The sequence below is a fragment of the Lentinula edodes genome, assembly GCF_021015755.1.
Source record: "Lentinula edodes strain Le(Bin) 0899 ss11 chromosome Unknown C8R40scaffold_23, whole genome shotgun sequence".
NCBI classification, from domain to species: domain Eukaryota; kingdom Fungi; phylum Basidiomycota; class Agaricomycetes; order Agaricales; family Omphalotaceae; genus Lentinula; species Lentinula edodes.
This window is the reverse complement of record NW_025764329.1, coordinates 577510-601688: the sequence shown is the minus strand read 5'-3', so window position 1 is coordinate 601688 and position 24179 is coordinate 577510. Positions and strand designations below refer to the sequence as shown.

Sequence of the window (24179 nt, the reverse complement as noted above, 5' to 3'; positions counted from 1 at the left end):
GTGCCACCCACCATACATTTTGACATCCATTACCAGAGTCCAACATTCCACTTTGTTCAATTTGTACCCATTATGCCCAAGCCGGATCCAAAAATCATCAGGGACATGACGAGAAAGATGGTTCTTGATGCTGGAAAGAATGGGACGCTGAGGTTCATTAGAAAACTTGACAGCCAAGTCCTTAGGAAGTATTGAGTTGTTGTTTTCTTATAGTGAATTAACACCAAGGACCATCCGTGAAAGACTCGAGAACGATCTTGGATTGGAAGATCACGCGTTAAAGCCATTGAAGGACGTGATAAAAGATGCTATCACCAAGGCATTGGTATGTGTTCCTATCGGGGATCCATGAAAGGCATTCACATATCAAACTCATGTTGGGTGTAGGATAACGAGGATGTCGATGAAAATGAAGAAGAGAAAGAGGAACAGAAGAATCTGGAGGCCGAAGTGGAAGTGAAGAAGCCTACTGCGAAGGAAAAGAAGAAGAAAGCTGAAGGAAAACCTGCGGCAAAGAAATCCTCAAACAAACCACTAAGAAGTGAATTGTCGTCGCCCGAAGCCCCCACCAAAGGGAAGAAACGTAAATCAGAAGCAGCGGAGGGAGCTGGTTCTTCGAAAACCAAAAAGCCACGCGTGTCCAGCGACGCGAAATCCAAGGATAAAAAAGCTTTCGCGTCTGCGGTGCGTATTTTACACGCGTATCTGCGCGTGATTGTCTATCTAATACTCGTTCAGGCCGTCGTACCTCCATCGTCGGATTTTGAGGACAATATACCAGCCAAACCGACCAAAGACAATTTGTTCTCCGCAGATGTTTGTTTTGTTTTACACGTATCCCTTTTCGAAGCTGAAATTGTAGTTCCTTATACAGGAAACCACCCCGAAGAAACCGCTATTACCGGACGATCTGAAAGTCGTTGCAAGCTCCAATAAACCTCTCGCGATAGAACCAGAAGAACAACCGGACAAAAGCGAATCTGAACTCTCAGTACTGATAGATGAGCCTCCGAAGCGCAAGAAGAAGGGGAAAGCAAAAGAAGTGATGTTTTGACGCGTCTCCTCACACTTCATGCTAAATAATATCTGAACAGCCTTCCGAAGCCAATGAAACTAAAGAGAGAAAGAAAAGAGGAGCTGCAAGTGCTACTTTGAGTAAAGACGAAGAAACAATCAAAAGGCTGAAGGTGCTTGACCGCATTCTCTTACCAGGATGTATCCACTGAGTACGATTGATTCCAGAGCCTAATCAATGCCTGTGGTGTCAGAAAAGTGTGGTCTAAGGTGTTCAAAGATATTAGTGACAGCCCCTCCAGACAAATTGCACTCCTACGGAAAATGCTGGCGGATTTGGGCATGACTGGCCGCCTAAGCATGGACCAAGCGAAATCTATCAAAGAGAAGAGGGAGCTTGCTTCGGAGCTAGGTGTGTACGATGACGGTTTTATATATTAAACTAACGTCGATGATCTGAATTACTACTGATGCTTGCGTCCTAGCTGATGTTCAATCCTTCGAGCAAACCATTAAGAATCAATCCTCTCGACGTTCTCGGTCTGCCGCTACTAAGGAAGAATCTGCGGAAGCTGAATCAGAGAAAGCTTCAGACGAAGAGGAGAATGTTCGTCCTGTCAAGCGCAAGGTATGGACTCAACCGTCCTTAGACCGTTGTTCTAGCAGCTCATCCCCTGACAGTCGAATGCTCGCCAGAGTATTATGGCCTTTCTGGAGAATCAGAGCGATTCAGAATGATCGATGCAGGTTCGAACAATAGTCATTATTTGTTGTCACTTTATGTTCTGCCCATCGGACATTGAGTTACTATCCTATCTGATTCGTCTTGGTCGCTTTACTTGGACTCTTTACATAGGAATCTGCGTTATTCCTGCTGGTCGAAGATCCCTCTGCTCATTGTAATCTGGACCTTGATAATCTTCAAATTTCAACGCAGTAGCAAAGATTCCATCCGAAATCACTTCCAGGCCAGTGATTGAGGCTCCCTCTGCATCGAGGGACCACAGAGACAATGCAAGCGTATTGGTGGAATTGCGGAAAAGGATTCTATGTTTTTAGTTGTGAGTATGCCGAGAAACATGTTGAGTACTTTACAACTCACCCGGCGGGGAGGACGAACACGGTTTGCGGTCTGTGAATGGATAGGAAAATTTGTTATTTGTTGAACGCAGCAACTGGTGGCCAACACATCTCAACGCACCCAATATTGTTGATATACTTCCCAATTTGCCAACCATTGAGGTATATCTGAACCCTAAAATTGGACGTTATGGCGCTCGGTGTGAATGAAAGCCGTACAGGAACGTCGAATCCATCTGGAATATTCTATAAATCGTTGAAGTTCTAAGTTGGTATATACGTGAATGGACAAGCACACCAGTTCAAAAGATGTCCGATAAAAGTTGATTCCGGCTTGCGAAACACCAGTCAAAGGACTCCCCGTAGTCCACGTATCATCTGGGTATCCAGGCAAATGTGCGCCAATCCGTTCAGCATATAGGCCTCCTTCATTCAAGTACCCTCGAAATGTATCTGGGGCCCCCGCTGCGCCTCCCTTTCAATTCATACACGAATGGGTCTTTACACCGCTTACAGCCAGAGATTCCTCACCTGGTTGCCTTGCATTCTCCAGGAAGTAAAAGACGTGTTTCCTCCGATTAGGGAATATCCTCGGATACCTCGAGGTTCTTTACCGCCGTTAGCTGCAATATACCAGTGAGGTGACTGTTGTAAGTTTAGTGAAGACCCTTACTGCTAGTTTCCGAAAGACTGTTGTTCTCATATTGAGCGGGGGAATCAAGATATGTTTCAACCACTTACCCCATATGATCTATAACCCTTGGGTATTGGCTCGATGAAGATGGAGTAAGATTCAACAGCATCTACATACCTTGAAGGACCACCAACACATTATCTGCTCCCACTTTCAATGCACCATCTGGGAACGGCCATACATTTGTAGATAAACTGACGGTGGCGTTACCTTGGCTAGACCCGAGGAAGGCACCGTTGAGCCACGCCGAGTACCCGCCCGCAAACCCATATTGCACTGTTAAATTTACAGCAGTTTCGTCCCCTGTAGCGTTGAAGTGGCCCCGGAAAATGATGTTGCCTCCATAAAATCTATAAATCGCGACTCGATCATAAGGAAGAGAACAAGCAGTCTGCCATTCGAATCATACCCGTATTGTTGTGCATAAAGGACCTGACTTCCGGCCAGAGGCGGTAGATTAGTGTACTACATCAAAAGCAGTGAGGTCTTCAACAAAAATAAAACGAAGGGATTTCGTACGTTTGTCTGCGTCTGATCCGCTAGAGTAAAATTGGAGTCGTCAAAGCGAGGATCGATTTCGGGTAGACTGTAGGAGAGTTAGAGCGTTATAATGGAGGTCCGTGGCGCGATGTACCTTCCAGTAACCTTCCAGCTATTTAACGCAGGTAGAATAAGCTGAAGTGGTTCCACGACGACGGTTGCCGTTAAAGTACCACGGACAGTTTTCTGAACTGGCACGTCCGCGCCATTCCACGATAATCTAGAAATTGAATTTGGCACTACGAACTCGATAGCCGTAGTTCCGTTGAGGTCTCCATTCTATGAAATATTCAGCAGCCTTGTCCTCGTGAGTGTTGTAGATTTATGAATCTACTCACCAGGGATAGCGTATCACCTGTGATACTAGCATTCCTGACGACATAGGGACCACTGACGAGAATCCTACAACAGAAATGTGAGCACCATATTTATTAACACCCAGTTGACTGACGTCTCATTACTTCCTATAGAGAAGTAATTCCTGAATTCTCCATTTCCTGGTAGTACAGGAGCATGCCATTGATTGGCAACGGTTTTATCCACGATAATTGCTACTAGTGTCAGATTGCCATGCTTAATCGTTACGAACTGTGATCCATCCAAGAGATACTGAAGGGTGAGGGTTCCATTTGAGAAGGTCGAATTGACATTTGACGCGTTGTTCACATCAACGGTCGGTTCAGAATCAAATACGAATACCGTTTCTCCTGATTGCGTTGGTGGAGCATACAAGATGATGTAGTCAATTTCATCGACGCTGGAGTTCTCATCCTGTCAGCAAAGGCTTCGACATTACATTGACAGTCCTACTCACGTAGACCAGGTCATGATTCTGCCAATGCATACGCGTATTGGAGGAGGGAAGTGATAAAGGATTTCAACAGAGCACTCACTCAGCGGTCGAGTATAATATCACTATTTGATTCGCACCGAAGACATAATCCGTCACCAGTATCTTGCTTTCTCGTCCGTTAAATGTGATTCCTCCTCCAAATTGAGGGACAGTAAGAGTACCATGCGTGGTGTCCACGGTCAGCTGAGTGGAAACCAGGGCTGTAGATCTGGACATCCGTCGCTCATCAATAAAGATCTACCGGTACCATCAAATTCAAAAATCTTACGGGGAGTCGTTTTGTCGAAGAAAATAGAAACCAGCCCCCGTATCCAAATTCCGCATCTCGTATGTATGCATCAGAGCAGACGTTGTGTAGTTAGTCCCATTTCCAAGCGAGACCGCGCCAAAGAGATCGCGGGAAACGCGAAGGAACAATCCTTTGGATATCGAAGTAAGAATACATGAGAAGAAGTCTGAAGGTACGTTGCAAACGCACCTTGGAGTCTCATTTCGTTCATTTTTGGACCCGCTATCCGATTTTCGTTGATGCCTACCGAACTTTCGTTGAGAACACGGCAAATGAGAGGACAACTTGCAAAATATTACCTCCGCCGTAGTCGTATGAAGTATAAGCGACAGGTGCGGCCGTCTGACCCCAATTCGTCCCACCATAAAGCACTGCATAAAACTTGTGAGCATTTCGACCCAGCTTCGTCCTACTAAAAGGTTGTCATTCACTATAAATATCTGAAGATTTCAATGTAAATGAACAGCCCGAGACATTTAGAAAGTATACACTGGACTGACTAAAAATTTTAGCAGTTTGAGCACTGAAAGGAGGGATAGTATATATTTCATTAGCTTATAGCGAATGTTGATCTTGTCGACGACGAACTATGCATCTTTATAAAAGACGTTCTCTGACATATTTTTCGTTAGTCTCCAAAGTTCTTTCACGCCGCAAACTCCGACGTACCGTAGTTTGCGTCAGTCAAGTCCGTAGCTAACAGGGAGTGTGTGTCAGCGTCGAAGCTTTTGATCCCATAAAAAGATCACCAACAGTATTTCTCATAGCCTGTTCCTCCCAAGGGCTCCGAGCCCCAGTTCAAAAGAAAACCTCCGCCGAACTGCGGGTTTTCGTATAGTTGTCGACAAAATCTTCATCAATAGTACCACTAACCTCTGCAAGGCATAACGGGTTACTGAACGCCACAGCCTCGTGGAATGGGTAGTAGACAGACTGCACTTGAGCCCAACTATTAGATCCTTGAGGATAAGAGTCACCACTATATGTATTGGTTTTGTTCTTAGGGTGGAGCAAACCGGATCAAACAATGAGTGAAGAGCACCAGTATATGTTCACTTGGCCTGGTCCAGGCAAATCCGGTGAAAAGTTACTGCAAAACCGTCAACTCGGATATGAGGAACTTCTGACCATTACATACCCATTCTCCCCACTGTGTTGATCATTGTGAGTTATTGCTACGACATTCGTCAGCCGCTGAAGCGAGGGAGGAAGGAGCGTTCCTACGAATAACAACCCCATTCGCCCTGTGAGTGTCAATCACAGCCTGCATGTAAGGACTATTGACTGAGCTCGCACTAAACTCATTCTCGGCTTGAACGAGGATGACTACAACCGGTGAGTTTTTTATCTAGGAAGTCGATGAAAATACGTACTAGGGCCACCTTCGGTGACTTGATTTCTCGATATCAGTTGGGCAATGGTATTCAAATAGGACATCCAAGCTAGAACACAAAAATCACGAAAACATGCAATACAGTAGAATAACGACCGCACCAGCGGTGTAATTGGTGTTGTCCGTTCTGAGACTACCTCCGATGTTTTCGACCCATCCTGGAAATCCACCACCTGTAGTCTCCCCGTCTTCAGCTGGTAAGCAAACTGAGATTAAATACATTGTTTATACGACTTACTTATATAGGGCCCAGGTCTGTGGTCGGATGTAATGATAAATCGACAAAATTGTACGATATTTCCCATACCTCGCTATCAACCACAACCCAGCTGCTTGAACTGCATCAAAAAACATCTGGATATCACGATAGGTCCCGGCTTGGAAATCTCCTTGTCCGTTGTTGGTGTCTGGAGACGGATAGTGAAGAGCCCAGCTTATGTAGGCGGAAACGGCGTTGAAGCCATTGGCTTTCACTTTCTGGAAAAGATCAGACCAGAGATTAGGATTACCAGGAAGGCGCCACGGATGGATTTCAGCGGAGAGGACAAAGACTCGTTGGCCGAAAATCGAGACCGACTGAGGATCCCAAGTTACAGCGTCGGTCAGACCGGTACTGTTTCTGCGGAAAAGAGTTGCGTCTCCGATATTGAGGTTTGCCCAGGACGTGGCGACGAGTAACAGGAGGGACAACAGATGATATGGCTTCATAGCTCACAATTCTCCGAGGATTGCAGTCCTTTATAAAGGTTTGACCTTCCACCTGACAAACAGAAGCAGCAGGTCAAGCAGAGTTGAAAACGGTCCGACCGTCCCCTGCACCTTACGTTCAGCATTCGGAACCAATATATTCATTTCCTGCAAATGTAATTTTATTGATACAATATTCTGAACGATGTTGCTATGCTTTGCCTGTGGATGGGAAAAATCTTACACCTTCACCATCGGCAATAGCTATCATTTGCGCCCGATTAGTCTTAGATAGTATAGTGATAGCTTGTCGCAGAAGGGGAATAGGTAGTCCAGATAACGGTGATTCAATCGGAGGGTCCGTGATCTCGTAGAAAGTCATTATTGTATTCAGGTGTCCGGTTGATGATACCTGTGGAATGGTAATCAGGCTGAAGGTGAAATAATGATCCCAGTGTGATGGACGCACCCATTCGTGTAGGACTTCTGCCCATTCCTCAGGCAAGCGCCAGTATATCAGAACCGACCTATCTTGCTTCGGAGGCTCATACGCTGCAAGTTTCTGGGACACCATCTGCGCAAGGATGTAGGATAAGTACGAAGGAAGAACCTTTCCTGAATTCACCTTTAGCCAGGGCACACTAGAAAACAGTAGATACGCACGATTTATACGTTCGTTCCTCAACACTTCGTCCCAATCGTGTCCTGTTGTTTCCGAGTCCTCTACCCTAATCGTAAATAACCTTCTATGTCTTGAATATTTGAGGATGATTTGTATCCATTGTTCGGTAGCAATCGAGAGACTGGTAGGGTGAGGTTGTTGCCTGTTCTTATTTCAGCACCTGCACAAATTTCAAGCTCACAAGACTGACGTGAAGAAAGGCGGGGCAGAATGAATAGAAGGAAGCAAGAATCCTGTGAGGAGATGAGCGATTCGACGTCAAATATGGCATGTATCTTCACCTGTGGTGGTGGTATGGGTCGAAAGAGCCATCCAGTCATACGTCTATGTTGTTCAAGAGATGAAATAATTAGTATTCTCTCAAGTAATTATTAGAACGTATACATAATGTTGTTAAATACGTTATGACAAATGACTAGTGCTACAGTAATGCGTAGATGCAAATGTGGTAAATGATAAGAATATATAGATTCGTTGTTCTCAGGGGAGTTTTCGTCTATCGTCTGCAAGCTGCAGCATATTCCGAAGACTTCGCTCCAGTACAGGTTTTGTAAGGACACTGCGAACGTAAGTCAGGATTTTACTCCCCAGTGGAAACTATATGACAACTCACTGGTCAACCCCGGCGTCTAGGTATTCTCGCTGATCTGAAACCAGCGCATTTCCTGTAGTTCGACCCGGTTCGTAAACCCTTCAATCTTAAACTCATTGATGATAACATACCTGTGACACCGACCACAAAGTCCCGCCTCCCAAGGTCCCTCAATTTCGCGATTGCCTTCACCCCGGAAAGCACCGGCATTTGGTTATCCAAGAAAATTATGTGAAATTTAGACACCGTATCTGACGCCACAGGTTGTTCGGAATTCGAACATGACTGACTGCTACTTTCGCCATCCGAATCTGGGGAAAGTAAGATTCTCAAAGCAAGGTCACCATTTTCCGCTGTGGTGACCTCGCATCCCATCCGTTCTAGCATCCGCCTCATCAGCGTCCGTGTCAGTGCATCGTCGTCAACAACCAGAACGTGCAATGGATGACTAAAGAGCGGGTTGGACGGGGATGGTGGTGGGAATGCTCTATTCGCCAAAGGAGAAGGTGGAAGGTGTGTTGGAGAGATGGTTGGTAGAGATGAAGTCGTGGAAGTGGTCGAATCGAATGCAAGTGTTCTTGGACTTGGAAGAGGAACGTAAGTGGGCCTTGCTGAAGCGCGTCGGGAAGACTTTGAACTAGAAAGGGAATTAGATTCATTATCCATTTCAGGTTGTATTCGATGTGTAGACGCATCAGATCGACGCGATTCCTCCCGTGTCAAAACTTCCATAGGTATCTCGGTCCCTGTAGAACGATCACCAATCATTCGAGTCGGCACAGCTGTATGAGACTCATGATTTGCAAGATTAAGTTCGACACTACCGCCTGAAATAGAGCTATAGTTATATCGTTCTAGGCAAATGCGGAACTCTTACCTTGATCCATTAATCTATGTAAAGCATTATTAGACCGTAAGGTCATTGGCGAGGCCTGCGTCGCACGCTGCGCAGCTGCATCAACAGCCTCGATAATGCTGGTTTTTGACTGCGTGGAGTTGCTACGGCTTTTTGACTTGATCAACTGGCGAAGGGTATTGGATGAAAGGTTACGGGCGGGGGAGGAGAAAACATTGTTTTCGTCTGCACTCAGCATTGCCTTCACACCGATGCCCAAGGGTAATTCTACCCAAAATGTTGATCCTTCTTCGACTCGTGAGCGCACACCCAAGCGGCCTCCGCTTAATTTGACGATCAGGCGGACAAGAGCCAGCCCTAGCCCCGTTCCCTTGCCACCTGAAGAGATGGACCCGAATTGATTAACGAGAACCTGATGAGGGGAACAAATAGTCACCTTGTTGACGGCCTTGTTCAGTTTGATTGAAGGCAGCTAAGGTGACTGTCAATATCCTACAAAAGCCAACTTGGTTTCGACTTACAAAACAACTTCGATTGAGCCATATCCTGAGGCTTAATACCTGATCCGGTGTCACTTACCTCGATTCGAACTACTATTCTGGATATATTTTCGGGGTTGTTCTCTTCATCATGTTTCTCGACATTCTGCGTTGTAAGAGACTCGTCTTGGATTGAATTTTGCTCGTTCTCTTCGTTGTGCGGCAGACTTTGTGAGGAGGGAAGAATCAACCGCGTACGGATGATGACTTTTCCTCCCGCGGGGGTAAATTTACACGCATTGCTGCAAAATGAGTATATAAGCAGGATATGAGAGCATGAATTTGACTGGATCCACCTAGCAAGATTGGTGACTATTTGTCGTAACCGGGTCTCATCTCCGACAACGATGCCAAAATGACTTTCCCCACTAGGCTGCTCCTTCATGTGTTTGTCTATGGTTTCACGATCCTCACCCAAAGCTTCGTACGCAGCACGCCGGGCGACCTGCATACGACTGAGTGAAAGAAGGGATATATACACTGAGTATAACAGTACCTCGTCAATATTCATATCGAGATCCGTGACGAGCTCAAGTTTCCGGGCATCGGTAGCTAGACGGAGAGGAAGAAGCATGGAGCGCATGACATGATGGAAAGCATACGGCTGAAGAGCTAATCATAAGGCCGATGTCAATGAAAACGAGCTAAATCGACACGCACCCTCGACAAAGATTCGAATTTTCCACTATCCATCCGGTTGCTTGAAGGTGCATTTAGATGCTACACTCACAGAAACGAGACAGTTATCGGGGCTCACAAATCAAGCACATCGTTAAGTACTAGATTGATGTCAATATGGTAGGGGGCCAGCTAGAGTAGGGCATTGACCTTTGGACATCATGCTCAGACTTCCCTCCAATGCTGTAAACTCCAATTCTAAACTCTTGACGATAGTTCCCGAAGCAGACATATTTTGTACAGCAAGTACTGCAAAAATGTCAATCAACAGTTGCCATCCACGACAGTAAACGCACATACATGCAGTGTTTAAAGGAACTCGGACCTGTGCTGCCACTAAATTAGCCGAGGGTATGAAGTGCAATGGATTGCAGAAACTTATCATGGAAGACATAGCTGATGTGAATATGATGTCAGAGACGGAGAGCATGTAAAAGGAGCGAGTCGTACGAGGTTAACCTATACTTTGAATCCGCAGCCTTTCTTTCGTTGATCTGTGCCTTTTGTGTTCTCTCAAACTGTTCTTTGAGCTCGATCCGCAGTGCGAAGAGATGGCGGGCAGACTATGGACGCGTACGATGAATCTTCAGAAAGCTGGCAGGGTATCTGGACACTGACCATCTCTCGCTGGTAATGCATGTACATGAGAAATATTTGAAAGAAGCCAAAATTGACGGCGTCTGCCAAATCATGAGCGTAGGGTATACAATGGGAGCGAGTAGACGTACTTCGCATCCAGCTATTCGAGGGCGGTCTTCAGACTGGCCAACAAGGTCACGATTGATAAGAGATACATACTTGACTTTCTCTGGAATGATGAGGAATCCAGATAGCACTATAAATATGATGGCGCCAAGGAGAGCAGGAAATCTCTTAAGATCCAATCCGAATAGCGCAACAGTTTGTAAGGCAGTTGTGTAGCTGTAATGCAAAACTTTAAAAGTTTCGAAGGACTGGGAGCACAGAAGCTTACTAGAATGTTGAGGAGAAGTCTTTGGAACCACACGTGAATAGATCATTCCTTCCTGAATAGCCACAAAGGAAACCAAAAAGGACTTGGTAGTATGACCTATGGAGCAGACATAAGCAAGTTTAAAAGGGGCAAGCTTTATAGCCATACCACGACCAGGTTGAGATGAAAAGGAAACACTGATAAAATCTCGTGTGATCTCTCGGAAGGTTGAAAGCACAAAGCAGTACGAGGGGGACGGCAGCTGAAAATTGTATTTAGATGACATGTATGCAAACGGGGGAGAACGTTCGCTCACTGCAAGGCGCAAACTATAAGGTAAAGTACGAAGGTGGAAGAATAAAATTGGCATCTTGCGTCTAATCGTTAATAAATGCTGAGATAACGCACTCCGTAATAGTATATCTATAGAATTCAGATTAGTGATGATGATAGAAACTGTTGGAGCTGAGCGACGTACCTTGTCCAGCAACACTGCCGGCGTTGGAATCAAAGCAGCTCCTAAAATCCAATTACCGATGAAGAACACTGATGCCCAGAGTGAAAGACGTTTGGAATGTGCCCAGTTTTCCTTTTGGTAGTGTATCTCTTTGTTGATATCTTTAAACCTTGGATTGAAGAACTGCTGCCAGTGCGAATAGAGTGTCCAAAATACGATCAACAATGCGGGTCGTTTCATAGGATCCTGAATCCCTGGAATACTGGCCGGAGATTCAGAGCAGACTTCACCGCCATCGGATTCCGAGAGAGCTTTTGACTTCAAGGAAGTCTTCGTCGAAGCTTCATTCCATGCCCTATCCACCACAACTTCTTCTACAACTTCATCTTCGTTAACTTCTTCCACCTTTACAGCTTGATCTTCTTCCAGTGCATAACGGTTATTATCTAATGCATGCTGAATGCCTTCCAAACTCTCTCGAACAACTGTACTGGACGAGGGAGCCGCCAAAGTCTTCTGAACTCTTCGAAAGATGTTGGTAGTCTTTGAGTACAAAGCACAGTTTAGTCGAGAGACGAAGGTAAAATTTCTTCGTAGAGAAGAATCAGAAGGCTGTTTCTGGACGACAGGAATAGGGAGATCAAAGGACATAGAAGTTGTGCTGGGTTCATCAGCGTTTTGACTGCTTTTCTGCATGGAGGCCATTGCAACTTCCTCAGCCCATTTCGAAGAGGCAGAATGCGTCCACGTCGACATTAACTAGCTGATGACCAGCTCTTACGTTCTAGTGGGGGTAAAGGATTCGAGCCGTCGGAAAGTAGTATAAAGCCAAGCGGTCACGGAATCGGCCCCCGGAAAAATAATAAAGCCCCCGCCTGGGCTCCGCAGGATAGGCGAACCGTAGTACCACATAGATGACAAAGTGTATAAGTACACGACTACCACATACCTCCAGATACTAATTACACTCCAGTATTATTATATACAACATTCTGTGGTGCAGGACAATCGATAAAGTTGAATTCAATGTTCAGTCAGAAAAATCCATAATGTGCATAGCTTCAAGGAACCCGCCTCAATCGTACAGGACCCGTTTGTACTGAGACTGTAGGGCGCCCACGTTTATCCAGCGGAATTGGAAAGTTCAACGATGCTGCCTTTCTTTTAGTCGACTTTGTGGTGCTCGACATCTTCCAATCTGAGGAAAATCCTGGGCCTGGCATGCCGGAATCAAAGTTGATATCAACCTCCGGCTCGGACAGTTCGTTTGGGACCTGGGAAAGCCTAGAGGATCGGTAAGACTTGTTCCGGAAGTGTTCAGAGGGAGAGGTAGGTTGTGCAGAGGAAGAAGAAGATGAAAGGAAGGTCTATGACATATGTCAGAATGAATGCAAAGAAAAATCATTCCTCACTTTGTCAACGTAATCGTTAAATGGAAGTGTTGAAAGGGTTTCCTCTAACACAGAAGACTGTGTTTCTTCAAGAGTCTCGTTTCGCTGTTTGAGCTTTGTGATCTCATGTTTTAATGCTTGAATTTTGTCTTTCCGGGACTGAGCCTATGCAATTGGTAAGTGAAAGCCGAGGATGACTTGTTCAAGGTGGAATGCTCACAGATTTTGCATGACATTCCAATAGTCTGCGTAAATCCCGATTATCATGTTCTAATCTATTCTTCTCCTCTGTGTCGAGCTCATTTTGTCTCTTCGATGCCAAGTAATCTGCAGTCAAACTTTCTTTCACTGAAACGGCCTGTCGACCCTCCTTGCTTGACCGATCAAGTTCAGAACGAAGAGCAATGATAAGGGCATCCTTCTTTTCAGAGCTTTCACACACATCATCAAATGTTTTCGCTTTGCGTTGGGCACAGGTCAGTTGTTTCTGCAGCTGCTCCACTTCCTTGGCTTGTGCCTCCACTCGAATAAAAACAGGAACTATGCGGTCGTCGAAGTCCGCAATCGCTTGTCGGAGTGATACCTATAATGTAAATATATCAAACTGAGTGTACGTGCCTATAAACGATTGTTACTACTCACGGCTATCTCGTTGTCGCAGTTGATATCATCAACCGTCCTCTTTATTCTAGTGCTTGCTCTAGTTACACTTATGGATGGCACGCTCGCATCCATTCTCTCCAGACCCTCGATGGTATTCTGGAAATTCGCCACCTTTGAGTCTACTAGTTCAAGATGGACTCGATGGGCCCCACTTCGATGAAATTCTTGTCGACACATCCAGCAGTTCCCCATATTCGTTACTGTGTCGAATATTTTGCCAAGGCAATACTTGCAGCCACCATGACCTAGCTGAAGACGTTAGTGAATGATAGCATGGCAGGGTTTCGATTCATGTGAGACTTACCGCAAGGCAAAACCTGGAAATCTGATAGGGCAAAATATCCCAAGCATACCTGGCAGTGGCCGTGGGGCATGTTTCTACAAGATGAAAGCAGATGACGGATTGCTGAGAGTCTTGACCCAAGGCTACAAGTCGCAGTTCGACTCGGACGCGTCGAGGAACGCGGTGCACGTGACAGTGCCTGCCGGAAGCAATCTGACGCGTGACACACTAACACTGAACTACACTGTAACGGCTTAAACATAGATTGCTTCCAAAGGCGGTTTAACCATGCCGAACTAAATTCCCGGATTTGCTCTCTAATCAAACATTTCCTTCCACATAGCATATCTTATCATATCCAATTATTTTGGAAGTTTCATCCAATTTGATTTCATGATTTTAAGTGGATAGCTTTTAGATCAAGACGTGTATCTATCTTTTGTCCCTCTTAATTCACAACTCTCCTCTGTCTATACTACTAAAATTCGAAAGGACCCTCTGTGAATTACTACAAGCCCCTATATAGAATGGTTCTTCCAAAGCCGTTCAAGAATCCAGAGTGTCTGTATAGTAGATCTTATCTCCTTCCACGAGCTCTCTTAACATGGAATTAGTTTGGCAAGTAGGCAGTGGGATCAACCACAAAAAATGGACATGCCTGGTTTGTGAAGATCAGCTTTGGAGAGATTCCACAGCGGTACACCGCCATGAAGACCATCAGAATCACCAACAAGCAGTCAGATATCGGCAAGAGAATTCGGATTATACCCCTCCCAATCCATTCAGCCCCAATCCTGAAACGTCAAGCCGAGTTTCTCCTCCATTACGAGAGCTTCTTGTAGAGTTGTCCGAGGCCCCATACCGAAGCTCTTTTGAAGAGGTCCCAGCTGGGGAATTTTTCGATTTCGATACTATCGAAGTGGACAATCATGGTCCAGATTTATCCCGCCAATCTATTGATTATTCCACTCATTTTAACTTGGGCGAAGATACTGAATTACAAGCTTCGGATGAGCAGCGTGGTGTGGCACGTCTCGCTGAAGAATTACATGCCTGGCTCCTGGAAGATAGTGAATCAGATGACTCAGAGCCAGAGATTCAAGAGCGAGACGAAGTAGATGTTGGTGGTATGTGTGATGATTTCCTTCTAATACCTTACACAATTCATTGTTGTTTAGTCCCTGATGAACTCGGAACCTTACTCAACTTTGGGGCTCCACGACCTCGTCGTCGTCAGCGAACTGATAACCCTGCATGGTTCCCCTGGTCTGATAAAGAAGTTCGTGAACACCAGTTTTGTTCAAGTTGTGTGTCAATATACTAAGATAACGTAGACATGTATCCTGGATGTGCTCCGCCATCTGCCTCGTTCCTTATTTTCAGATGCACAAATGGACATCATTCTCTGGGGGATTGCCTCATTCAGAGTCGATAATGCACCTTCAACTGACACTGCAAAGAGTGTAGGCGAATATCTACAAACTCTTTGTGGGATCAAGACTGAGCGTCAGAAAGGACCACTTGGGCATGTGTATTATATCAATCAGCTTGCTGGACTTATTCGTCAGGTGAGAGTACAGTTACCAACAGGACTTCAACTGCTCAAACATCCTTGCTAATAGGAAATGGGCAACCCCAAAATTCGACCACACATCCGCCACTATCCTGAAGACAGTGGACAGCATGTCGAGCATGCCTGGCAAGCAGATGCTTGGAGAACCCTGGATCCTGACCTTTCCTCGCCTATGGTACGTGTTGGTGGCCAGGACTTTTTCATACACGAACTCGCGAAATTGGATGACGGTACATATGTAATTCTATTTCATTGGCTTACACGCAGTCAAGGCCTTCCGGGAGGTCCAGAGCAACAATTTTTTGGTTTAGCTTGGAGCGTCGAAATTTGATCAACATTCAGTGGACGCGGCTTTGTTGTACACCAACATCAGACCATCCAATTTCCCGTTTCTCGTCTTCTCAGCTCATTCCCATATCTGGTTGAATCTTATGACTTGGATGGAATACCTGATCCTCGCAACATATTAGGTTCTGTAACATTTCGCTCAAACCTTGTTCTTCAATTAGCTTATGGCTACTCACAGGAGTATATACCACCAACTCGAATGACAACCAAGGCATTCAGCCTTGGACACTTACTTCTGCGGAGCATGGGTTTGCAAACCGCTGGAGAGTCTTAGCTCAAGCTCATGAGGTTTTGAACTTTGCAATGTAGCTGTATTGCGATGACACATCTGGGAATGTCTCGAAGAAATGGAACAAATATAACTCCTTTCTCTTTACCGCCGCTGGTCTTCCTCGAGAATATGCTCATCAGGAAAGCAACGTTCATTTTCTTTGCACCTCCAACCTAGCGCCTCCATTGGAGATGCTGGATGGAATCATGAAACAGCTTGAGTATGTCTTAATAAATGCAGCCAATGGTTATTGCACCACTTACTGACCCAAACCACCCTGTAGACAAGGTCAGCTGGAAGGTATATGGGTGTGGGATATTCAGCATCAGGCTATGGTGCTAATAATACTGGTGGTTTTGGCAATGCTGGGTGACAACCCCATGCAAAGTGAGTTTGCTTGCCACGTTGGCCTTGCTGGCAAGTTCTTCTGTCGTTGTTGCTTTGTGAAGGGACGGGATGCAGAAGACGAGACAGCTGTTCCAGCTCCTGGGCCTATTTCCGATAACATCTCAGTTCAGTCAGATCTCTCCGATACAGGTGACGAGGGTACTAAGAAACGTGGTCGTCGCAAAGAAACTATGCAGGAGCTTATTGCCAGAGCAAAACGGTTTGTCGGGGTAAATTTCCATGGCAGCATTACTTTCTGTGCCTCGCTGATAAGACATTTCAGATGAATGAGACACGATCTCCAGAGAATACAACCCAAACACTCCGCAGTATATTTATTGCTTCCCAGAAATATAATGGCAAGACTCAGTCCAAAAAAATTGTTACTCAGACAGGCGTTAAAGACACATTTCTGGAGAGATTCAATCAGCAGATAGTTTCATTTGTGGCAAAGATACCTGGGAATACCTCCGCTTCTCAGAAACAAAGACTTGTGGACAATTTTGTGGCAGAGAACATTCCATCCGAACCAAATGTCTTTAGCCCTGTATGGAGAATAAAAGGTGTGTGTTGCTTGCTTAATGATATGAATTTTTGTGCAAATGAATCTTTCTCAAGGACTGGACCCTCATCGAGATACACCAGTGGAGATCCTGCATGTCATTCTTCTTGGGTTTGTTAAATACTATTGGCGAGATGCCATTGCTCGCCTCAGTGACCCTCAGAAGGAAATTTTAACTAATCGACTGGCTTCAGTTGATGTCTCGTCAATGGGTCTTGCTCCGCTGGCGGGTGAGACACTGGTCAAGTATGCACGATCTCTCACTGGCCGAGACTTTTGTGCTATTGCCCAAGTTGCTCCTTTTGTCCTTTATGACCTTGTTCCAAAAGAATGTTTCGAAGCCTGGCTTTTGCTCAGTGCGCTCATTCCACTTGTCTGGCAGCCAGTAATCAATCATTTAGATGAATATCTGGTTGGTTTTCACTTCTCTGCTTATGATGTTATAGGTCTAAATTCGATTTGCAGGCAACTCTTGAGCTTGCTATTGACCGCTTCCTTGATTGTGCTGCCAATTGGACGCCGCGGTGGTTCAACAAACCAAAATTTCACATCATCAAACACTTACCCATGCATATTCGTCGTTTTGGGCCTGCAATCCTCTATGCAACCAAAGGCTTCAAGTCATTCAATGCCATTATCCGTGACCACAGTGTTCACAGCAACCACCAGGCTCCATCTCGGGACATAGGTCGGGGCTTTGCTCAATGCAGTCGAATTCAACATCTTCTCCACGGAGGAGTCTTCTTCAACCCCCCCGAAATCTCCACAAACACTTCATCTTCGTCAAATCACTTATCATGCAGCGATGACCCCATGCATTGGGTTTGTGCAGGCCCTCTTCCCCTCAAGCTTGCACGAACCAGTCTAGGGAAATCACAAAGTCCTGTAGTTCGTGCATATGGACTTGATGTAACGGAGCAAGAAAAACCTTGCCCAGGTATGTCCCACCTGTATTTCTGATTCAGCTCCTCCTGAATAATTATGTACTTAGGACACTGTGTATACACTAAGTCCACTAAATTGGATCAGCCTTCTTCGCAGGTACTAGCCATGGAAAAGCTCCCAAATGCTATCCACGGCGCCGAAAATAGACAGTTCCATCTTTATGAACAGGCCATCTCTGTCTCACTCGAACGCTATTCTGTGGGTCAATTTGTTGTAGTCAAACCTCACGATCTGCAACCGAATCAACGTTTTTGCGTCGGAGAAGTGTATGAAATACTGCAGGCATTACCTGGCACAGAAGCAGCCGTTCTTCTGAAGCTGTGGGTGTTAGGCCCTGTTGATGACACCTATAAGCTCCATCGCCTTCAGCCCGGGCAGTGGACTTTGATCAAAGCTGAGGTCAGGCTTCTCTTCCTCTTGATTCAGATGTAAATACCTAAATACATTCATAGAACATATTATGCCCAGTCAATACACAGCACCGCTGCCAAGCTAACGGTTGTGATCTTTCCGCATTTCGTCTTGTCCGTGAAGAACGTGAGATGACGCAAAAGCGTCTGCCTCGCACACACCACTACAATCCTGACGACCGTCTACTCAACACAAATCAAATGCGCTGCGGTGTCTATGTTCAGGCTTTTCGGCCTATTCTTCCTCCTCTGAACCGAGACGACGCTATCCAGGAGGGAGCTGCCCGAGAGCTTCAATCGCAAATCGAGGCCACTTGCCGAAGCTCTACACGCAACGGCGTTCGAATGCCAGCTCCGGCTCAGAGTCCTATGCTTTCTAGAGAACCCTCACCCTATCCCCCGACTTTTTCAGCAGTTTCTCCGCTTCAAGATGGCCAGCAGTCGATTCCTCCGCATGTGCCAGGAAACCCTATTCTACAGCAATTTCTGCATGAACAGCTGGCTGCAACGAGTCGCCGACAGCCAACGTGTACCTCCTGTGGACAATCTGGACATAATAGTCGAATGTGTGCCCGAAGGGGAGACAGGGGAGGAGAAAATCGTAGAGCTGCATAAAATCGCATAGGTCACGGGCGTGTAAATTTCTTCAGTTAAGACCTACAGTACACACGGCATTCTATAGCAAACGGAGGGACAATTCAAGTTGATACAACTCTTTCCAGACAAAGTTGTCCAGCTAGCTGCTGAGGTATGCTGATTGAACTGCCATACATGAGTACCTTAGGAAAGTCGTGCGGACATCCGCCTGAAACCATATTTCAGCAGGCCACGGACAGGAGCGTTGTTCTTATGTGCATGTACGCACTTAAGAATAAGAGGAATGCCGGTTGGCTCAGTCCGGAATTATTTACATGTGGTGCATGTGCCAGTCACATGCTGAATATTTCTGACTTTGTTTAAACAAAGTCGCATCTGTGTTCATTGGCTTCCTCACAACTCTCAACTCCTCTGAAGGTGGGTGCCACCTGTCTGTTCAGGAAACCTCGTCTTTGGAGATGCTCAAGCCCGAGCAAAGCGTGCCAACGCAAGTTCAAACCTGGACGTGTCGCGGTCGCGCTTTGCAACTGCTTGACGCCTCCAGAACGCAAGCTTTTCTCTTCGACGCGTTGGGGGTCGATTCTCATGTCGTATCCTGCTGACGTCTGTGATCTTCTTAGGCCGGGCCACGACATGTCTCCTCCATTTCCGACAGCTTTCCAGAACGCCGATAACATTGTGCTCCAGGTGGATGGCTCGATGCTGATGAAGAACGCCTACGAGCAAAGTTATCGCGTAGGGGTAGACGAGAGCGATTTGTCGGATATGGAAGATGAAGGTGCGGAAACTACGGCGGCATCTCATTTGAAAGATCCTGAGGTTCTGCATTATCCAGGACCCCTCTTCCCTCCCGATTCCACCTCTGTTGCCCTGTCCTTATCCCCCCACATGCCGTTTTCGGAATCCATCCCAGTTGCAACACGAGAAGAGGTGTGCCCAAATACATGCTCCTCCTACGTCCCAAGCATCTCCTCATCCGAAATCCACATACGCTCTCCCTCCTCTGTCTGTTCGCAACCTATAGCTGGCTCTCCCCAGCGGAAATGGTCTGAGACGATTTCTTATCCGTCCTCTCCCTCCTCTTTGCCTACTCCTTCGCCCATCCAGTCGGAGAAACAGTCGCCGGCTTCTTCAGGCTACGCATTCTCTGATCTCGCCATGCATGCCTCCATCTCCTCCTTCTCTTCACCGGCTGTCTCCTGCTCTTCGCATTCACATCAGTCAGGCCCACATCTCTGCAAACCCTTATCCTCCCCAGCTACGACGTTGTTGGATGCGTCCTTGACCACCTCCTCTTCCGCCGCGTCCACAAAACGCTTCCTGTCTTCTTCGGGGGACGCGTCTGACGTGGTCTCCAGAAGGCCAGAGAAGAAGCCAAGGCTACAGGACCCTCGCAATCGCTGACGAGCCGAAAAGCGCGCACGAGAGCGCTCGAAGTTAGGAACTCCTTTGGGCCAACGGCTGGCTCACGAGAGGCACGTTTTACCTGCTCAGGAGATGCCTAGCAATTTGCAGAGCGATAGGCTGCCAGTGGCTGCTGGGGGCTTCATTGGTGTTGACGCAGATTGGTATGGTGCCAAAGCTCGTAGAGAGTTGGAGAAGATGCAGGAGCAGGGTTTCGAACTTGTGGAGTGGCAGACAGGGTAGGTGTTTGAGAACTACCCCCACCTTCCTCTTCTCAACGTATGACCTTTTTTGTAGCAAGAGTGTGCCGCTTGCAGACGGGGAGCACCGAGTTCTGGTCTGCATGCTTGATGGGCCAGGCGATCCCACTTATCAAAAGGCAGTAGAGGACATGACCGAATTTATATTGAAAGCTAGCCAAGATACGACATGGACCAACAAAGAAAAGAGGCACAAACGCGGAAACTTTCCTGCCTTAGCCCGAGGAATTTCGTATGGGAAGGGGCAGCATCAACCCATGCGCTTGGTAGGAGACCGCCAACCCATGATGGATGAGTTGTTCAAAAAAGACTGCTTTCGGCGAGTTGCGGGCTTTCAGAACAGTAAGTCCCTTCGAAACCAGCTGACTTTGCTATTCGTTGTTGAGCTCTCCATCAACAGGTGCTTTTGCGACATGGTTCCCCAGAAATTATGCAGAGCACTTGCGGCTTAATTCTGAGCTTGAACTAAAGTTGCCTCATTTGACGCGTAACTTCGACAACAGCGTATATCTTTGCATGTCAGTTAATTTTGGACCTGCGACATGGACACACATACACACGGATTCAAAGAACAACGTGCGTGTCCCATGTGCTATAACAACTGGGGGGAAGTACAACTTTAAGCAGAGCGGCCATCTCACTCTTTGGGACTTCAAGCTTATCCTAGAATTCCCCCCTGGAGCTACCATTCTCCTACCTTCGGCTTTGGTTCGCCACTCGAATCTTCCCACAGCACCTGGAGAGACACGTATATCAGTTACCCAATATACAGCAGGTGGTGTCCGTCGATGGCTGGAATATGGTGGGAGAACAGAGGAGGAATTTCGTGCAGAGGACCCTCAGAAATTTGCAGAGGCATGGGCTAAACGAAATACGGGCTGGAAAGAAGGCTTAAATCTGTTTTGTACATTAGATGAACTCAAGAAGTGCACTTTTTGAACAGGAAAATTGTGTATTTTGCTCCCTATATCAACTACTTCGAGGTATCTTCCTGTAACAATAATTCATGTACTATCTGCTTCCGAAATAGCCTCTCGCGAGCCTGATGAAAGCTCTCTGTAATGGGTCTGAGGTCATATTTCAAGGAAGGTGGCAGCTTTATGACCAAAGCAGGCTTCAATAACGTGAGTGCTTCATCCTTGGCGGCAAAAGGGTCGTGGTTGTTGAGTAAAATATGTGCCGCTTTTCCACGAACCAACTTTTCCCGTGCTACCTGAATCTCCAGTTCCTCAATCCTCTTTGCTTGCTTCATTGACTCATCTTTACCCAGTTGCAACTCTAGCTCTTCTATCCTCTTCAATAGCTGCAACCGTTCCTGCCGACACCGTATCTCTGCCTCTGCATACGAGTCAGAAACTTGAAGCCGCAGGTCATCAATCATGTACGAATGCCTCTGGTTGCGGATGATGGATTGGGTGCGGTACTTCCGGCCTTCAGCAATTTCGTCCTCAATTTTGAGAATGTAGGCGCGACTATTTTGCAACTCGGACTGAGTAACTTCGAGGCAACCAAGATTTGTCTGAACTGTCTGTGGTTCTCCAGAGAACTTGACGGCACGGATAAATCTGTCCAGTGCAATGACCTGCTTCTCAAGAACAGATCGCGGCATGCATTCCATGGTTTTGTTCTCCGCATTCCCTTAGACACACAAGTCAAGGTCTGATCACTTGTGAATTGAATTATTTCTTACCAACTGAATTTTTGGCACGGTGGCCTGATGTCTCCACCAAACTGCTCTCAAGTTTCTGCCCCTGTTCAAGACTAGTGAAGTCGATGCCGCAGGCAACACAAAGAGTTGCCAGATATTCTTTTGAAGCAATGACGGTGGAGTCAATCTCGGATGGGCTATAAAATTTGAGGTACGTGAATGAACTGTTTTCAACCAAGTGAAAGTTATCGCACAAGCCTGCTTGAGTTAGGACCTCATCGAGAGTCCCTGGAGTAGCAGTTGGCATCAGATTAGAGTCTACCTCCATATTATCCAAAAGTTCATTCGGAAGGACATTCATCTGCAGACTGGTGGATATTTTCAGTTCTTGGCAGCTGCGTTTGAAGGCTTTTGGTTCGAGCTGGAAAGGAAAGGAGAGGATCGAATCAGTTGGCCGAATTTGCGGCAAACGTTGCATGTGTTTCAACTGGCACAATTTTTTTTCAACTCGAACTTGACTCCTTCTTTCATGAGCTTCAACTTTGGGTCAGCTGCAGACTTCGAGCCCCGGCCTTCAGATGCCTCACCCATCTCTACTCCCCGAATAGGATCTTATCCCAATTTCTTACGGAATATAGACAACCCAGCAGGTGTGGGCATGGGAGTCACCTCTAGGCCTCAGAGAGACCTTGCCGTAGCAGCTAACAGGCCATACACCCCTTCAGTAAGGCCACCTCTGCGATTAACTCATGGAATCAGCAGCTTTGCAGCACCTACCAACGAACAAGATGTTCGCCACCTCGGGCTTTCACCTGGTTCGTATATTTCCTTCTTTCTATGATCTGCCCGAAACACCTCCCTTGAACACAGATGGCTACGACGACTGCCCCCCAAGTCCAATGAATAGATCTTCCCACTTTTCTGGCTCAGGACCTGCTTGTAATTTATATCTAAATCCATCCCGTGTTTTTTTTTCACTTTTGTGTTTCAGATTCGACCTCAAATGAGGATGTTGATGAACTCAATGAGTTTGATGGCCGCCAAGAGCTGACAGTCCCCATCTTCAACAGCAGTATGCGTAAGATCCCAAGGTCTGACAGCGAAACAGCCGTCCTAATGACGTGGGTGGATGAAATTAGAGCCCAACCAAGTACGCGAAATCAAGGGCATGGTTATGGTGTGTCAGTTCACGACCTGCTCACATCTGGCTGACTTCTTTCCGCAGCTTGCTCGTAATATGGAAACAGAGCCACTTAAACTTCATCTTCTTACACATGCAGCCATATGTCGCTCAGAAAATAAATATGCCTCCAACAATTCGCAGTCTTCTTCTGTTAAAGAAGTGGTTGATGTCGCCATGAATCAGCTTTCAAAGCATGTGGAAATACCGGCTGATACAAAGGTACGATGCTTCGTGTGCTTTGAACGAGCCTTACAAATCTTCTTTAGAACGTTCTTCGTATGATTGCGCGTGATGAATGTGCAAATCCTACATGTAGTTCCTACGGCGATGTGGGGATTGCAGTCTGGGTTTGTGCTAGTGCTCCAATTCTGTGTCGTACTTATACCATGCTAGGCAAGATGCAAAGCCGAAGCCAACATGCATGACCTGACTGAGATGCTGTCGAAGACTAAGTCTGAGACGGCTCTGAAGAAAGCAGCAAAAGCTGCAGGAAACAAGATTCTGCAGCAATTTCGCGATGATGTACGTGTAGTTTTCTGTTGTATGCCCCATATTAATCTATTTTCGTCACTCTTTTGTGTAGATAATGACGACCATCGTTGTTGATGAGAGTGGAAAGATAACACGCTGCTCCCTGCTCTCCCTATTGCAGCCAATAGTAACGGAACAACAACTGGACGTGCCCCTCTGGCAGAGGTTCCTAATAACGCCCACAGTGTTCCTAGAGTTTCGGGGGTAGAAGATGGATTGGCAAATCATGATGATGAATATACTCAGTTCTAGTTAAACTCTGATATTATTTGTCGTATACAATACTCAAATGCTTGCCGTGGATATTTGTGATGAGCGGGCTATATCGGATACATCTTCGGAGGCCGTCGGAAACAAGCAAATTTTATGGAAGGAGCAACGCAATGTAGAGTAATATCATAAGTTTCTGGCTTCGTA

The 24179-nt window shown here is 46.3% G+C and overlaps 9 protein-coding genes across 9 annotated transcripts; 4 read left to right on the top strand and 5 right to left on the bottom strand.

Annotated features, from left to right (window-relative positions):
- Positions 1-18: 18 nt before the first annotated feature.
- Positions 19-1862, top strand: C8R40DRAFT_350334 (uncharacterized protein). The gene is made up of 9 exons (XM_046234797.1): positions 19-152; positions 214-325; positions 388-684; positions 739-816; positions 875-1042; positions 1095-1187; positions 1243-1426; positions 1500-1642; positions 1696-1862. Exons 1-9 carry the CDS (start codon positions 73-75, stop codon positions 1750-1752), a joined length of 1212 nt encoding a protein of 403 aa, XP_046085182.1. The 5' UTR covers positions 19-72; the 3' UTR covers positions 1753-1862.
- On the bottom strand, positions 1863-6571 carry C8R40DRAFT_1172016 (glycoside hydrolase family 35 protein; the record flags this gene model as incomplete). Its single annotated transcript, XM_046231807.1, has 31 exons — positions 1863-2061; positions 2117-2146; positions 2216-2340; positions 2393-2569; positions 2626-2717; positions 2768-2784; positions 2836-2845; positions 2906-3138; positions 3198-3253; positions 3308-3374; positions 3423-3607; positions 3667-3730; positions 3780-4085; positions 4143-4160; positions 4222-4389; positions 4450-4600; positions 4660-4713; positions 4770-4841; positions 4902-4910; positions 4971-4993; positions 5059-5083; positions 5140-5166; positions 5224-5290; positions 5344-5469; positions 5527-5560; positions 5609-5645; positions 5695-5796; positions 5844-5912; positions 5965-6057; positions 6102-6118; positions 6171-6571. The coding sequence occupies 31 exons, from the start codon at positions 6569-6571 to the stop codon at positions 1863-1865; spliced, it is 3054 nt and encodes a 1017-aa protein (XP_046085181.1).
- A 190-nt stretch (positions 6572-6761) lies between these two features.
- On the bottom strand, positions 6762-7544 carry C8R40DRAFT_1161369 (ESCRT-II complex vps25 subunit; the record flags this gene model as incomplete). Its single annotated transcript, XM_046230113.1, has 5 exons — positions 6762-6962; positions 7020-7165; positions 7214-7374; positions 7423-7465; positions 7514-7544. The coding sequence occupies 5 exons, from the start codon at positions 7542-7544 to the stop codon at positions 6762-6764; spliced, it is 582 nt and encodes a 193-aa protein (XP_046085180.1).
- C8R40DRAFT_350590 (uncharacterized protein) lies at positions 7523-12256 on the bottom strand. The gene is made up of 22 exons (XM_046234799.1): positions 11328-12256; positions 11258-11272; positions 11166-11178; positions 11018-11111; positions 10871-10966; positions 10696-10818; positions 10626-10636; positions 10516-10577; positions 10348-10460; positions 10280-10293; positions 10198-10224; positions 10048-10146; positions 9977-9998; positions 9880-9919; positions 9716-9823; positions 9516-9664; positions 9202-9461; positions 9117-9152; positions 8702-9058; positions 7956-8651; positions 7846-7897; positions 7523-7791 (listed from the first exon to the last, which is right to left on the bottom strand). The coding sequence occupies exons 1-22, from the start codon at positions 12060-12062 to the stop codon at positions 7713-7715; spliced, it is 3201 nt and encodes a 1066-aa protein (XP_046085179.1). The 5' UTR covers positions 12063-12256; the 3' UTR covers positions 7523-7712.
- C8R40DRAFT_350475 (uncharacterized protein) lies at positions 12215-13895 on the bottom strand. The gene is made up of 5 exons (XM_046234798.1): positions 13665-13895; positions 13340-13605; positions 12918-13280; positions 12728-12862; positions 12215-12673 (listed from the first exon to the last, which is right to left on the bottom strand). The coding sequence occupies exons 1-5, from the start codon at positions 13732-13734 to the stop codon at positions 12368-12370; spliced, it is 1140 nt and encodes a 379-aa protein (XP_046085178.1). The 5' UTR covers positions 13735-13895; the 3' UTR covers positions 12215-12367.
- A 352-nt stretch (positions 13896-14247) lies between these two features.
- On the top strand, positions 14248-18754 carry C8R40DRAFT_1172013 (uncharacterized protein; the record flags this gene model as incomplete). Its single annotated transcript, XM_046231806.1, has 11 exons — positions 14248-14770; positions 14822-14922; positions 14978-15211; positions 15266-15391; positions 15874-16055; positions 16119-16452; positions 16506-16785; positions 16841-17196; positions 17250-17721; positions 17776-18128; positions 18182-18754. The coding sequence occupies 11 exons, from the start codon at positions 14248-14250 to the stop codon at positions 18752-18754; spliced, it is 3534 nt and encodes a 1177-aa protein (XP_046085177.1).
- A 1729-nt stretch (positions 18755-20483) lies between these two features.
- Positions 20484-21339, top strand: C8R40DRAFT_1048355 (uncharacterized protein; the record flags this gene model as incomplete). Its single annotated transcript, XM_046224494.1, has 2 exons — positions 20484-20742; positions 20801-21339. 2 exons carry the CDS (start codon positions 20484-20486, stop codon positions 21337-21339), a joined length of 798 nt encoding a protein of 265 aa, XP_046085176.1.
- Positions 21340-21373: 34 nt separating this feature from the next.
- On the bottom strand, positions 21374-22526 carry C8R40DRAFT_1070560 (uncharacterized protein; the record flags this gene model as incomplete). The annotated part of the gene is made up of 2 exons (XM_046226245.1): positions 21374-22038; positions 22091-22526. 2 exons carry the CDS (start codon positions 22524-22526, stop codon positions 21374-21376), a joined length of 1101 nt encoding a protein of 366 aa, XP_046085175.1.
- Positions 22527-22577: 51 nt separating this feature from the next.
- On the top strand, positions 22578-23970 carry C8R40DRAFT_1172010 (uncharacterized protein; the record flags this gene model as incomplete). Its single annotated transcript, XM_046231805.1, has 8 exons — positions 22578-22863; positions 22919-22987; positions 23040-23126; positions 23188-23225; positions 23274-23450; positions 23498-23578; positions 23625-23753; positions 23815-23970. 8 exons carry the CDS (start codon positions 22578-22580, stop codon positions 23968-23970), a joined length of 1023 nt encoding a protein of 340 aa, XP_046085174.1.
- Between the last annotated feature and the right edge of the window lie 209 nt (positions 23971-24179).